This window comes from Mixophyes fleayi, chromosome 9 (genome assembly GCF_038048845.1).
Source record: "Mixophyes fleayi isolate aMixFle1 chromosome 9, aMixFle1.hap1, whole genome shotgun sequence".
NCBI classification, from domain to species: domain Eukaryota; kingdom Metazoa; phylum Chordata; class Amphibia; order Anura; family Limnodynastidae; genus Mixophyes; species Mixophyes fleayi.
The window spans coordinates 47,706,867-47,722,183 of NC_134410.1; the positions used below are offsets into that span (position 1 = coordinate 47,706,867).

The 15,317-nt window shown below is 40.6% G+C and overlaps 1 protein-coding gene across 1 annotated transcript in view; it reads left to right on the forward strand.

The window, feature by feature from the left end:
* The first annotated feature begins 11,283 nt into the window (after window positions 1–11,283).
* LOC142100617 (uncharacterized) overlaps window positions 11,284–15,317 on the forward strand; it is a 48,634-nt gene continuing 44,600 nt past the window's right edge. Inside the window, exons 1-2 of the mRNA XM_075184286.1 lie at window positions 11,284–11,499; window positions 12,756–12,813. Coding sequence (XP_075040387.1) covers window positions 11,338–11,499; window positions 12,756–12,813 — 220 coding nt within the window. The 5' untranslated portion in view covers window positions 11,284–11,337. The remainder of the gene's footprint in view (window positions 11,500–12,755; window positions 12,814–15,317) is intronic.

A 15,317-nucleotide genomic window follows, 5' to 3' on the forward strand; every position in this document is an offset into this window, starting at 1 on the left:
CTTTTATGAATCGCACCAATAAATGTACCTGGACTGCGTAGAGGAGTGGGTCACCACAATATATATAATAAGAAAACCATCAACTTGTTTGATTCGCACCAATAAATGTACCTGGACTGCGTAGAGGAGTGGGTCACCACAATATATTAAAAACCCTGAACTTTTATGAATCGCACCAAAAAATGTACCTGGACTGCATAGAGGAGTGGGTCACCACAATATATATAATAAGAAAACCATCAACTTGTTTGATTCGCACCAATAAATGTACCTGGACTGCGTAGAGGAGTGGGTCACCACAATATATTAAAAACCCTGAACTTTTATGAATCGCACCAATAAATGTACCTGGACTGCATAGAGGAGTGGGTCACCACAATATATATAATAAGAAAACCATCAACTTGTTTGATTCGCACCAATAAATGTACCTGGACTGCGTAGAGGAGTGGGTCACCACAATATATTAAAAACCCTGAACTTTTATGAATCGCACCAAAAAATGTACCTGGACTGCGTAGAGGAGTGGGTCACCACAATATATATAATAAGAAAACCATCAACTTGTTTGATTCGCACCAATAAATGTACCTGGACTGCGTAGAGGAGTGGGTCACCACAATATATTAAAAACCCTGAACTTTTATGAATCGCACCAATAAATGTACCTGGACTGCGTAGAGGAGTGGGTCACCACAATATATATAATAAGAAAACCATCAACTTGTTTGATTCGCACCAATAAATGTACCTGGACTGCGTAGAGGAGTGGGTCACCACAATATATTAAAAACCCTGAACTTTTATGAATCGCACCAATAAATGTACCTGGACTGCGTAGAGGAGTGGGTCACCACAATATATATAATAAGAAAACCATCAACTTGTTTGATTCGCACCAATAAATGTACCTGGACTGCCTAGAGGAGTGGGCACTGGGCACCACAATAAAATATATAAAAAACCTTCAACAGGTCTGCATTACACTACACATACGGCTGCTCCTCCATCCTCTCCATCATATACATGTTGGAGTTTTAGCGTGTGACAACCTCTTGTTTTTGATAATGTCAGTGCATTTTGAATATTTTTCAATTTGGCCCACACCACTGAATGTACTTTATCTATGATACGCATCTATCTATCTTGACTGCGTAGTGTGGTGGCCCCGGTACACAATTTGGTACCGAGGCCACAATATAATTAAAAAACCCTCCACGTGTCAGAATTCCACCAAACAAGTATCTGGACTGCGTAGTGGGGTGGCCCCGGTACCCAATTTGATACCGGGGCCACAATAAAATAAATACACCCTCCACGTGTCAGAATTCCACCAAACAAGTATCTGGACTGCGTAGTGGGGTGGCCCCGGTACCCAATTTGATACCGGGGCCACAATAAAATAAATACACCCTCCACGTGTCAGATTTCCACCAAACAAGTATCTGGACTGCGTAGTGGGGTGGCCCCGGTACCCAATTTGATACCGGGGCCACAATACCTCCTCCAAACATGGTACAGACAATTCGTCATTGAGATCCCATCAAGTATGTTAAAGACAGACAGGGTCCAAGTGTTATTGGTTGACTTTGTAAACCAAAAAACTGTCCCTGTTGCACATAGTCGTGCAATGAAGACTGACTTTTTCATTTAAAGGCACCATCTTTCAAGTGTAGTGTTTGTAAGTCTAAGTCATATTATACTTTTGGTAAAATTGGTTTATTTTGTTCCTCTTTATGGTAACTACTAATAGAATTAAAGTATTAAATAGAAGCGGCAGTTCTTCTTTATGGTAATTAGTAATAGAATTAAAGTATTAAATAGAATTAAAGTATGAAATAGAATTAAAGTATTAAATAGAATTAAAGTATGAAATAGAATTAAAGTATTAAATAGAATTAAAGTATGAAATAGAGTGGTATAGAGTTGTAGTGTGGTATAGATAGAGTGGTCCCCACAATATAATAATAAAACCCTCAACTGGTCTGAATTCCACCAAACAAGTATCTGGACTGCGTAGTGTGGTGGCCCCGGTACCCAATTTGATACCGGGGCCACAATACCTCCTCCAAACATGGTACAGACAATTCGTCATTGAGATCCCATCAAGTATGTTAAAGACAGACAGGGTCCAAGTGTTATTGGTTGACTTTGTAAACCAAAAAACTGTCCCTGTTGCACATAGTCGTGCAATGAAGACTGACTTTTTCATTTAAAGGCACCATCTTTCAAGTGTAGTGTTTGTAAGTCTAAGTCATATTATACTTGTGGTAAAATTGGTTTATTTTGTTCCTCTTTATGGTAACTACTAATAGAATTAAAGTATTAAATAGAAGCGGCAGTTCCTCTTTATGGTAATTAGTAATAGAATTAAAGTATTAAATAGAATTAAAGTATGAAATAGAATTAAAGTATTAAATAGAATTAAAGTATGAAATAGAATTAAAGTATTAAATAGAATTAAAGTATGAAATAGAGTGGTATAGAGTTGTAGTGTGGTATAGATAGAGTGGTCCCCACAATATAATAATAAAACCCTCAACTGGTCTGAATTCCACCAAACAAGTATCTGGACTGCGTAGTGTGGTGGCCCCGGTACACAATTTGGTACCGAGGCCACAATATAATTAAAAAATTGGGCATCAACTGTCACCGTTGTTTAATATCTGATACACCTAAATATGGACTGCACAGTGGAGTGGCCCCGGTAGTAAATTTGGTTCCGGGGCCACAATACCTCCTCCAACTTCCAAGTGTAGTGTTTATAAAGACAGACAGCGTCGAAGTGTTATTAGTTGGCTTTCTTAACCCTAAAATTGTCCCTGTTGCAAATATTCGTGCAATGGACAGTTACTTTTTTATTGAAAGACTCAAGCTTTCAAGTGTAGTGTTTATAAAATATAAACAACAATACAGTAGTTTTAGAGCACGTCAAAAACTCTTGTTTTAAATTATGACACGGCATTTTACTTTTGGTTTAATTTCTTGAATTTTTTAAAATTTGGTTTTACTTTTTGAACATGGCAAACGACTGTTGATTGGTCATATAATGCCAAAAAAAAAGTTCCAAGATGGAATTGTCCTTGGGCCCTCACACCCACCCTTATGTTGTTGAAATAGGACATGCACACTTTAACAAACCAATCATTTCAGCGACAGGGCCTACCAAACAACTTTGGCTGAAATGATTGGTTTGTTTGGGCCCCCACACCAAAAAAGCTATTCATCTCTCCCTGTACAGACTAAACAGGCTCTACTGAGGCAAGATGTCGTCCTCATCCTCAACCTCTGATTCCTCTCCCCCTACAGTGTGTACTTCCTCCTCATCACACATTATCAATTCGTCCCCGCTGGACTCCACAACCACAGGTCCCTCTGTAGTATCTGGAGGGCAGTGCTGTACTTCATTGAGGAATTGATTATTCATTTTTATAAACATCATTTTTTCAACGTTGTGAGGAAGCAACCTCCTTCGCCGCTCACTGACCAGGTTCCCCGCTGCACTAAAAACTCTTTCCGAGTACACACTGGAGGGGGGACAACTCAGGTAAAATAGAGCCAGTTTGTACAGGGGCTCCCAAACTGCCTTTTTTTCCTGCCAGTAACAATATGGACTGTCTGACATGTCTACTTGGATGGTGTCAGCAAAGTAATCATCCACAATTTTTTCTATTGTGACAGCATCCAATGCAGCGAGAGTAGACATGTCTGCAATGGTTGGCAGGTCCTTCAGTCCGGACCAGATGTTATCAGCATCCCCGCCAGTGCCTCTTTTGGGAAAACTGAGCTTTTTCCTCGCAGCCATAGATGTGGAAGAAAATGAGGGTGGAGCTGTTGGCATGTCACGGTCCTCTTCAGAGGACAATCTCCTGACCAGCAGGTCTTTGCACTGCTGTAGACTTGTGTCCGCCGGAAACAGAGACACAACATACGCTTTAAACCGAGGATCGAGCACGGTAGCCAGAATGTATTCCTCTGACTTTAAAAGAGTGACCACCCTCGGATCCTGGCAAAGCGTACGAAGGGCTACATCCACAAGAGCTACATGCTTGGTGTAATCGCAATGGCTTACCAGCTCCTCCCTCACTTTCTCCAGCTGCTTCTGCAACAGCCTGATCAGGGGAATGACCTGACTCAAGCTGGCAGTGTCGGAACTGACTTCTCGTGTGGCAAGTTCAAATGGCTGCAGAACCTTGCACAACACGGAAATCAGTCTCCACTGCGCTTGACTGAGGCGCATCCCCACTCCTTTGCCTATGTCGTAGGTGGCTGTGTAGGCCTGAATGGCCTTTTGCTGCTCCTCCATCCTCTGCAGCATATAGAGGGTGGAGTTCCAGTGCGTCACAACCTCTTGTTTGAGGTGATGGCAGGGCAGGTTCATGCTTTTTTGATGTGCCTCTAGTCTGCGGTAGGCACTGGCTGAATGCCGAAAGTGTCCAGCAATTTTGCGCGCCACCGCAAGCATCTCCTGCACACCCCTGTCACTCTTGAGGTAATGCTGCACCACCAAATTAATGGTGTGGGCAAAACATGGGACGTGCTGGAAATTGCCCATATTTAATGCCCGCACAATGTTACTGGCATTGTCTGACACCACAAATCCCCATGAGAGTCTAAGTGGGGTAAGCCACTGGGAGATAATTTCCCTCATTTTCTCTAATATGTTGTCAGCGTTGTGCCTCTTATTAAAGCCTGTAATACACAATGTTGCCTGCCTTTGCATGAGCCGCCATTTTGTAGATGCTGCTACTGATGCAGCTGTTGCTGTTGCTGCGGAAGGGGATGCATCTACCCAGTGGGCTGTCACAGTCATATAGTCCTTCGTTTGCCCAGAACCACTTGTCCACATGTCCGTGGTTAAGTGGACAGTGGGTACAACCGCATTTTTAAGAGCACTGAGGACACTTGATCGTACTTCTCTGTACATTTTTGGTATCGCCTGCCTAGTGAAGTGGAATCTCGAAGGGATTTGGTACCGGGGACACAATACCTCCATCAACCCTCTAAATCCCACTCCACTGATGGCGGACACCGGGCACACGTCTAACACCAACATTGCAGTTACAGCCGCAGTTATACGCTTTGCAATAGGGTGACTACTATCGTATTTTGTGGTCATGGCAAACGACTGTTGGACGGTCAATTGTTTTGTGAAAGACTTAGCGGTCTTACGACTTCCCCTCTGGGAAGATGACCGACTAACAGCAGCAACAGCAGCAGTGGCAGTAGTAGGCGTACCGCTGCAGGATTCCTCGGATGAATCCCGTATTGAGGAGGACTCAGTCTGGCTGCTGACTTGGGCTGCAGGACTGAATCTGATGGAGATTGTGGAGGAAGTTGACGAGGAGGGTGTTGCTGGTGTGTATCCAACTGGACCACGGGATTTAGGTGTCCCTGTACCGATGAGGGTCCTAGCCCCAGTTCCTGAACTAACCACTGAACTATGAAGGTTATTCAGGTGACGTATAAGGGAGGATGTTCCTAGGTGGGCAAGATCCTTACCCCTGCTTATTTGAGCTTTACATAAGCTACATATGGCCATACATTGGTTGTCTGGATTTGGATAAAAATAACTCCAGACCGAAGAGGTGCATTTTTTGGTCTTCTGACCAGGCATGACGATGGGCTTTTTCATCCCATGGACATCAGCTGTTTCCCCCCCTGGTGCCTCATTTACAATAACCACATCACCATCCTCATCATCAAGTTCCTCCACAGCGCCAGCTACATCATCAATAGCCTCCTCCCGAGCCACCTCTTCCCGTACAGTGATGGGAAGGTCAGGCTTGACAACCACCAACATCCTTGGACTCACCTTGTGGATTTGTGATAATTTCTCTTTAGAAGGCAGAGTTGTTTGCTGTTTTGTTGCTGACAGCATAACTCTCTTCAATTTTTTGTAGGGGGGGGGGAGGAGGAGGAGGGCTAAGATCCGTGGGTGAAGCTGAACCACTAGTCATGAACACGGGCCAGGGCCTAAGCCGTTCCTTGCCACTCCGTGTCGTAAATGGCATATTGGCAACTTTACGTTTCTCCTCAGATGATTTTAAGTTTCTCTTTTTGCTACTTTTTCTTAACTTGGGCTTTTTGGATTTTACATGCCCGGTACTACGAGATTGGGCATCGGGCTTGGAAGACGACGTTGATGGCATTTCATCGTCTATGTCATGACTAGTGGCAGCAGCTTCAGCATTAGGAGGAAGTGGGTCTTGATCTTTCCCTACTTTATCCTCCAAATTTTTGGTCTCCATTATATGTAGCACAAGATACTGCAGAATGTGTGAACTTGGTAATATTGCAGTACCAATGGACTTATACTGCTGGATTGGTTTTGCAAATTTGGTTATAATTATTATATATTTTTTTTTTTTTAAATTTTTTATTTTTTTTTACTTTTTTTTTATTTTTAAAAAACTTGGGAATAGTGGGGAAATAACTATGCCCTTAGAAGCACAGGACACAGCACCACTGGACTGAACAGGACACGGCACAGGACCCAGCAGCACTACGGAACTCAGCAGGACAGAGCACAGGACACAGCACCACTGGACTGATACTGCAGAATGTGTGAACTTTGTAATATTGCAGTACCAATGGACTTATACTGCTGGATTGGTTTTGCAAATTTGGTTATAATTATTATATTTATTTATTTATTTTTTAATTATTTTTTTTTTTTACTTTTTTTTATTTTTTAAAAACTTGGGAATAATGGGGAAATAACTATGCCCTTAGAAGCACAGAGCACATGACACAGCACCACTGGACTGAACAGGACACGGCACAGGACCCAGCAGCACTACGGACCTCAGCAGGACAGAGCACAGGACACAGCACCACTGGACTGATACTGCAGAATGTGTGAACTTTGTAATATTGCAGTACCAATGGACTTATACTGCTGGATTGGTTTTGCAAATTTGGTTATAATTATTATATATTTTTTTTTTTTAAATTTTTTATTTTTTTTTACTTTTTTTTTATTTTTTAAAAACTTGGGAATAATGGGGAAATAACTATGCCCTTAGAAGCACAGAGCACAGGACACAGCACCACTGGACTGAACAGGACACGGCACAGGACCCAGCAGCACTACGGAACTCAGCAGGACAGAGCACAGGACACAGCACCACTGGACTGATACTGCAGAATGTGTAAACTTTGTAATATTGCAGTACCACTGGACTTTTACTGCTGAATCTGTGAACTTGGTAATATTGCAGTACCAATGGGCTTATACTGCAGGATTGGTTGTGCAAATTTTGTGGTAATTAAAATAAATTTAAGTAGTTTTTGGTATTTTTTAAAAAACTTTTTTTTATTTTTTTAAACACAGGGGAATATTGGGGAAATAACTATGCCCTTAGAAGCACAGAGCACAGGACACAGCACCACTGGACTGAACAGGACACAGCACAGGACCCAGCAGCACCACTGACCTCAGAAGGACAGAGCACAGCACACAGCACCACTGGACTGATACTGCAGAACACAGCACAGCACAGCACAGCACAGCACAGCACAGCACAGAACTAAACAGCACAGCACAGAACTAAACAGCACAGCACGAGATCTACCAGGACAGAGGACCACCTAAGACACCCTCCCTCTACCCTGATCAATGCCCGAGTGAAGATGGCGGCGACTAGCGGGGAATTTATAGGATCCGAGTATCGCGAGATCCGACAACGGGATTATGAGTCAGAGCCTCAGTTTCACATTTGAATTTGGCGCCAATACCCGGATCTGTCTCGGATCCGACTCGGATCCGCAACGTTCGGGTGGGCTCGGATTTCATAAATCCGAGTGCGCTCATCCCTAATTAAAACAGAGAGCTCAGACTGACTACTATGATAGCTGTCCACCGCTGCTGTCTGCTCCCCCAGCCTCCCAGATGCTCCTGTGAGCCTCTCAGTGACAGGCAGCAGCTGTCAAATGAGATCGGAGGTAAACTGCAGGGGAATGACTCATGTGATCATGTGATCGTGTCTCTGCTTCTTAGTTCATCAACGTCCTACTGCTGCTGTAAAACAAAGGAGGCTCTAGTATTAAGAGATGCTGTGTAAGTATTTCTATTTCTCTCATCTTCCAATTATTTGTCCTACTTTATGGAAGTGGAAGTAGAGGATATCTTATGAAAATACTGGCACCTGAATATTATTCATTGTATAGCTCAGTGGTTCCCAAACCGTTTGCCGTGGCTCCCTGGGGTGCCTCGGCAATCTCACAGGGGTGCCTCGACCAGGGCTAGTGGTAAGCAAGGCGGGGGACTGCTTGGTAATTATTTTGGCCTTGAACAAATTATGGAGGCCCTAAGGGTGCCTTGAACTGAAAAAGGTTTGGAATCCACTGATATAGCTAACTATCTATATACCACTGTATACCAGAACACTTAAATTATATATAATTTAAATTGAATTATTTCTTATTTTATAATGCTAATATCATGTTAATATTAAAAATAATGGGACCAACAAATAAACGTTCATGTTATTTCACACAATAGTGCCCCCAGTTCATATTATGCCACACAGTTGTGTCCCAGATCATATTATATCTCAAAACTGTGCCCCCCAGTTTTATCCATCATAGTTGTGCCCCCAACTCGCATTAACCCTCATAGCTGTGTCCCCATTTCATATTATACCTCATAGTTGTGCGCCCAGTTCATGTTACATCTCTTAGTTGTGAACTCAGTTCATGTTATGCCTCATAGTTGTGCCCCCATTTATGTAAGCTACGTTTGCATTTGAAGATTTTACGTGATTGTCAGCAAGAAGATAGTTTTGCAAGAGAGAACTGATAAAATAATATAGCAAATGCTTTCAGGTATGTGTGAGCAACTACTCATGTTGTCCTTTGTTCTGATGCAGCTTAAACTCCTTTACTTGATATTAACGGTGCTTTGGTAGACTTGTTTTTAACTAAACAGAACTCGTTCAGTGGCAGCGCTCAGCCTATTATTGTAAAAGGGGTAGGAGCAGGGCCAGTGCTAGGGTCCACGGCTCCCTAGGCATTTTTAAAAAAGCGGCGCCCCCCCCCCCCGCAAAAATCGCCGCCCCCCCCTGCAAAAATCGCCGCCCTCCTCCCTCCTCCCTCCTCCCTCCTCTCCTTACCTTGTCTCACCACCGCCGCCTCTCTGCTCCGTCTCCTCCCCTCCACTCACTGACACTAGTAAGTGGAGGGGAGGAGACGGAGCAGAGAGGCGGCGGTGGTGACAAAATAGCCTCTTCCCCCCTCCCGTCCATCTGAATGCTGTGCGGCGGCCGTGACAGGTATGGTCAGCGGTCGCCGCACAGTTTTAAAGTCTTTTAGTATTCTGTGGCGCCCTCCAGAGCCCGGCGCCCTAGGCAAGTGCCTAACCTTGCCTAATGGGAGCGCCGGGCCTGGGTAGGAGGGTTAGTTTCTGACAATAAAAAAGCACTACTTGTAAACATAAAATTATACTGTTAATGGGAAGGCTGTAAAACTAAATTAAAAAATGTCCATAACTGTATGTTACAACCATTATGATGGTTAATTTATATGCTTTCATTTAAAAGCTGCTGTTTAATTTTCTATTTCTAATGTATATTTTTGTATTTAATCATACATGTGTTTATCGGTATAAATAAAGGTTATTTATTGATTGATACCCATTTCATCTCTATTTTCTTTACATGATACATGTGAAATTGACCTTATTTGCAAGGTCCGCTTTTTCTTTATAGACTACACTTGGCGCTATCCACACCCCCTTAATGACTGGCCACACCCCCTCTTGCACTTGGCCACACCCCAATGTAGTGGGCCCCTATCACCGCATTCCCCCGGTAGGCCCTTTATGTCCCAGTCCGACACTGGACGGCCTTACTCCTTTTGGGTTTTTTTTTGTTTGAAAGAAGATTGACAACATCTGCGGTCAATACTGAAGACATAATTGTCCTCAAAGGATATTTCTATTTATTATTATTATTAATTATTATTATTATTATTAATATTACTTAAGTATATGTATTACTGGGTGCAGAGCTTGTGATGCAACCATCAATCTACCTCTAATCCAATTCAGGCCTATTTACCATCTGTTGCATCAGGGACAGAATGGTATGAGAGGTTACCATATTCAAACCAGCCATAAAATAGTATAATAGAAAATAAATGTAAAAAAAACGGTAAAAATAAATAGTTACTGTGTAGTAAAATAAAAGCTAATAGTTACCTGGTGGACTACAGGACCCAGGAAAATTGAAACAATTAGATCTTATTATATCATTTAATCAGAGGAGAACTAACAGTTGGATACCTCAATTATATTTGTAGATAGAATTTACAAAATTCATCGGAGGAATGAAGGGTATAGATCAGCAGCCTGAAACACTTTGCTGGCTGCATGGTGCGGCTCTTTAACTTTCAAAAGTGGCACACATTACCCTTAATCTCAGCAATAAATTAATACAAAACATTTAATCAAACAAAGACACTAATCTGTAATACTATATCAGCAGGCCTTTTAAACAAGTGTTTCAAGCTATAACAAACAAATCTGAAAATAAAACAGGAATGAACTGAGAAGACAGGAATGAGCTGGGAGCCGCAGGTGAAGGCTCAGAGAGCCAAGGGGAAAAAAAATGAAACTACTAGTAACAAAGACAACTTTCAAGTCACAAATGCAGTGTTAGTTAACCAAACCAATGTAATAGAGTATTCGGTTAGACTTTTATTATGCAAATGTTGTAATCTTCAGTATTAAGCAATAGTAAACAATTTATTATAATAAATGTTCATATAATAGATTATTATTAAAGTATCCGTAGTGAACTCAAAATCATGGCAATGAAAGAAAGCTATGAATGAAGAGAAGAAAAAAAGAATCAATAGAAAAAACAATTCTATGATATAGAAATCACAATACAACAAACCATATGCAGAAATATGGAAATGATAAAACAAATGATAGCAAATATAATTGCACGTCAGTAAATACCCTGCTCAGACTGCAGTAAATGAGACAGTAAGAATGCAATATTCATATAAAATATAGAGCTGATGTAACACTGTGATCATAGTAAGCTATTGTCAAATAAGGAAACAAATAATATTATGCAACCAGATACCATACAGTAGAGAAAATTAAATCTTTCTACATTTCTTGAAAAAAAAAAAGTAATTTTAAAACTAAACTTGGCCCACCAGCAAATGGTTAACGTTAACTTAAACAAGTTGTTACTAATTCTGAAGTGGGCAGTGTGTGCTCACTGGCGCCATCTTCTGGTAATGACAAAGCACTTTTTAGAAGTGAAACGAAACCAACTCATTCAATTCCCTGAAAGTTTTGTAGCTGTTTACTGCTTAGTTATGTTCTCCTTGGAACGATTAAAACGCTTAATAAACCACCTCTGGGTTATAGCTGCGACTATATTACGGGATGCATTAAAGTTCATGAAAACCGAGAAGCTTGAGGATGTCCCAAATGAAGAATATAAGAGCACATCTGAAATAAGTACACAGACGGGACAGGTATGTAGAGCAATACTAAACAGCTGCTGAGGATTTTGATTGTATATACCATAGTTTTTAAATAGCTATTACTTTTCAAATGACATATTTTACAGACATATTAGCATAGTTATACATTCGATATTTTACATTGCATTACAAAGTTCAAAAGTAAACCATACAGGTCTATTGCCGTCATACAACCAGAATAACAGGTTTGTCAACAGCAGAGAATGACAACTGAATAACTAAGTATGACTAAATAAATACTATGTTTAGCATAAATATACTGTTTATTTCATAACAAAACTTGTTTAATGTTGATCAATTTTTGATAGATGAGAAAGGAATGAAATGCACAGTGTACTCCAAGTATATGCATATGTTCGAAAGTTACATGATTGAAATTTAGTGGTTATATGAGTCTATTCAGTCCTGCTGGTATTTCCTTGGTGCTCCTTGCGGTCCTCTGAATGGGTAGAGACAGTAGACACCACGGAAAGACCAGCAGGACTGAATAGACCAGTGTTTGCTAACCTGCGACACTCCAGCTGTTGTGAAACTACAAGTCCCAACATGTGCCAATATATAGCAGCTTATTGCTGGAAGGGTATGCTGGGACTTGCAGTTTCACAACACCTGGAGTGTCACAGGTTAGCCAACACTGGAATAGACTCATATAACCACTAACTGTAGGTTACCTCCAAGATTGGATTTACATTGTTGGAAATGAACAGGCACTCATTGGGACGTTTCCCAACATACTCCAGACACCACTGATAGATGTCACTATCAGGACTATTTGTATTGGAGTGCACTATATCTTATCATTAGTGTGAGTTTGAACTCTCCGCTTTATATCCTTTTATTATATGCCATACTCATATCTGTTTATCACTTGTCTATTACTTGTTTATGTTATTCTGTTAGAGTCTGGCCAGACCAATCTCAGCATATTTTAATCTGCACTATAAAGTCTGCTGATATTACAACAGTAAAGACCTTTTTTATACCATCAGTGGTGGAGCGCCAAGGAATCACATCTATATATTCTACTTTCTGAATGGTAGGGAGACCATTCGAATCCCTATAGGCAGCACCCCACTTTTGTAGCCCTCCGCTTATAAGGAGATAGACAGCGCTTGGTTATTTCCAGCATATAAAAATATGTTATAACATTAATAATAAATAATCCACTGTATGTATTTTAAAACATGCCTTGTAAGAGATAGATGTGTCTGTTCTGTTCTAAGTAACTTTTATAATTCTTTCTACAGGAGGATGAAGACACGGTTGACTTTTTTGTTGATGCACTGAAAGAAGCTGTGGAGAAAGGTACCATGTATTCACCTTTATATGCAAACTTACCATACATAAAGGAGAAATATATCATGTGTGTGTTGTTAAGTTAAAAAGGAGACTATTAGCGCTTTCCACATTTATACCTGGATATTATCAAGGTTATAAGTAAAAGGCATTTGAAAGGCAAATTTGACAACTCCTATACAAATGTCAAATGAAAAGTAAATATGAAATATTTTAATTTTCATACACAAAATTATATTAGGTGGTTCATTTTCCATATATTCCTGACATTATTTCTCATACATACATTTGACTGGAAAGCTCACATTGCTGGTCACACAACAGTACAGGGTATAAGGGAGAGAAAAGACAGAGTTGGTTATTTCCTATCAATACTTCAAGGTGCAGTGGTGCAAATCAGTGACAACCAATCAGCTATTAGTCTTTTATCTGTCTATTTCATGTTAGAGAATGAAAGATTATGTCTGATTGGTTACTATAAATGATAGCAGATTTGAATTGCTTAGTACATAACTCTGAGGCATTAGGTGAAGCACAGAGGCAGTCAGCAGAGGTACATGGGACAGATAGAAGGCAGCTGTAACCCTATAAATAGGTCATCATGACATTTAGCATGGGTTGCCATGATTCACTTAAATCAAATTACATTTATTACATAAGATTATCTTACCTTGTAATAGATTGAACTGTGGTCCTACTCGTTGCAGACAACTGTCAAGCTATTAAAGATCCACATTATTCATTTATACCTGAATAATGAACCCCACAGCTAAACAGATAAGCTGTAACCTGTAATTAACTTTAGTTAATTAGAAATATCTAGGGATTGCCAATTTCACAAAAAACATTATTTTGTAGACATTCGGCTTTTTATAGAAATGACATGACTGAGGAGGAGACCATACTCTTTCTATTATATCTTATACACTCCCTTAGCCTTTAGTAATACATGACTGTTATGTGGGAATGGTGCTGTAGAATATGTCTATTTGGTTAAGTATTTGAAACGCTCTGCACAACACTTTTTGTTTGATTTAGAAAAGCTTGTTGCTGGTATTTTAAAGGTGCCATCATTGGAGAAAAAGCAGAGCCACTTGTGTACTGGTGGTGTGTAGGTCATGCAACCCTTCCCTTATATTATTATTATCAGGGCATGATAACGTTCTGCAGCACCATAGGCCATATATGGTCCTTAGGAGGCATCCATGCGTGATAAGGAAACTGATAGAAAACTGTTTCTTATAGTTATTGATTCCCATAAAGAGGTCAGTGTCACAAGACTGGCAGAAAGCAGAAGTAATGTAAGTATTTAAAGGAAAACAAAGCTGGAATCAAGAAATGTAAAGAACTGTGGCCTGACTTCTGTCAATGGTAAATTATTTGAAGGGATTCAAAGGGATGCAATTCAGAAATAATATTATATAAAATGATTTTTAATGCAGTGTCAGGATGGCTTCACGCCAGTCAGTCCTGCTTAGCAATTATGACTAGGTTTGTGAGGGGTTTAGTTTCAAATTGGATCTTGATAGTGCAATTAATGTGAGTTTTGTATTGTGTGCAAAGCATTCCACATGGCAGACTGTTATGGAACGTTTTCACAAAATACAAAAATCTGACATCAATTGTGGTGAAAGACTGTTATGTGAACATTATTATGCTTTCACAAAATGAGAGTACAAGGCCTAGAGGAAAGAACTGGTTAAATGACTGAAGACAATTTATAGTTATCAATTATATCTATGTATTATAATTATATATTCAGACTGTAAATAAATGTTGGTTTATGCCTAGGTCATGGAAAGAAATATGATACTTTGGGGAAAACCTGATGCATACCTCCAAACTGTCCTGATTTGTCGGGAGATCCTGATTCATGGGCCGCAAAAGGGGAATGGTTTAACACAAAAGTGGGCGGGGTTGTACTGAACAGTGCCCATTTGTGGCCAGGGTTTATCCAAAACAGGGCGGGTTTTATTCTGGCCCACCTTTGGGATTCTAAATTCTAAATAATAGTAGTTGACAGGAAGCTGAGTAGTAACACAACAAATAAAATTCTGAAATACATAAAAAAGCAATTAATGCATTTAAACCACTGTATAAGTCACTAGTTAGACCACATCTTAAATGTGAGGTAAATATTTTGGAACCTCACTGGAAGAAACACATAGGAAAGCCTGAGTAAGAAGGTTCACAATGTGAAAGACGTAATTAAAAAGTAGCAATTTTCCTATGTTACTTCTTCTATATTACTAATAATACCACGTTCACACTCAGGGCCGGATTAAGGGAATGGAGGCCCCATGTCTAATTCCCCCGTGAAGCCCCCCATGGTGATCTGAGCCGTTTCTTCCCCTGTGAGCTGCCCGCCACCCCCCCAAGGCACTTACCTTCTTGTCCTGCCACAGCGGTCCTTCCCCGGCGCGCTGTAAGCTCCTTACTGAGGAGATTTCGTGAGAGTGAGACTCACGAGATCTCCTCAGTAAGGAGACTACAGCGCGCCAGGGAAGGACCGC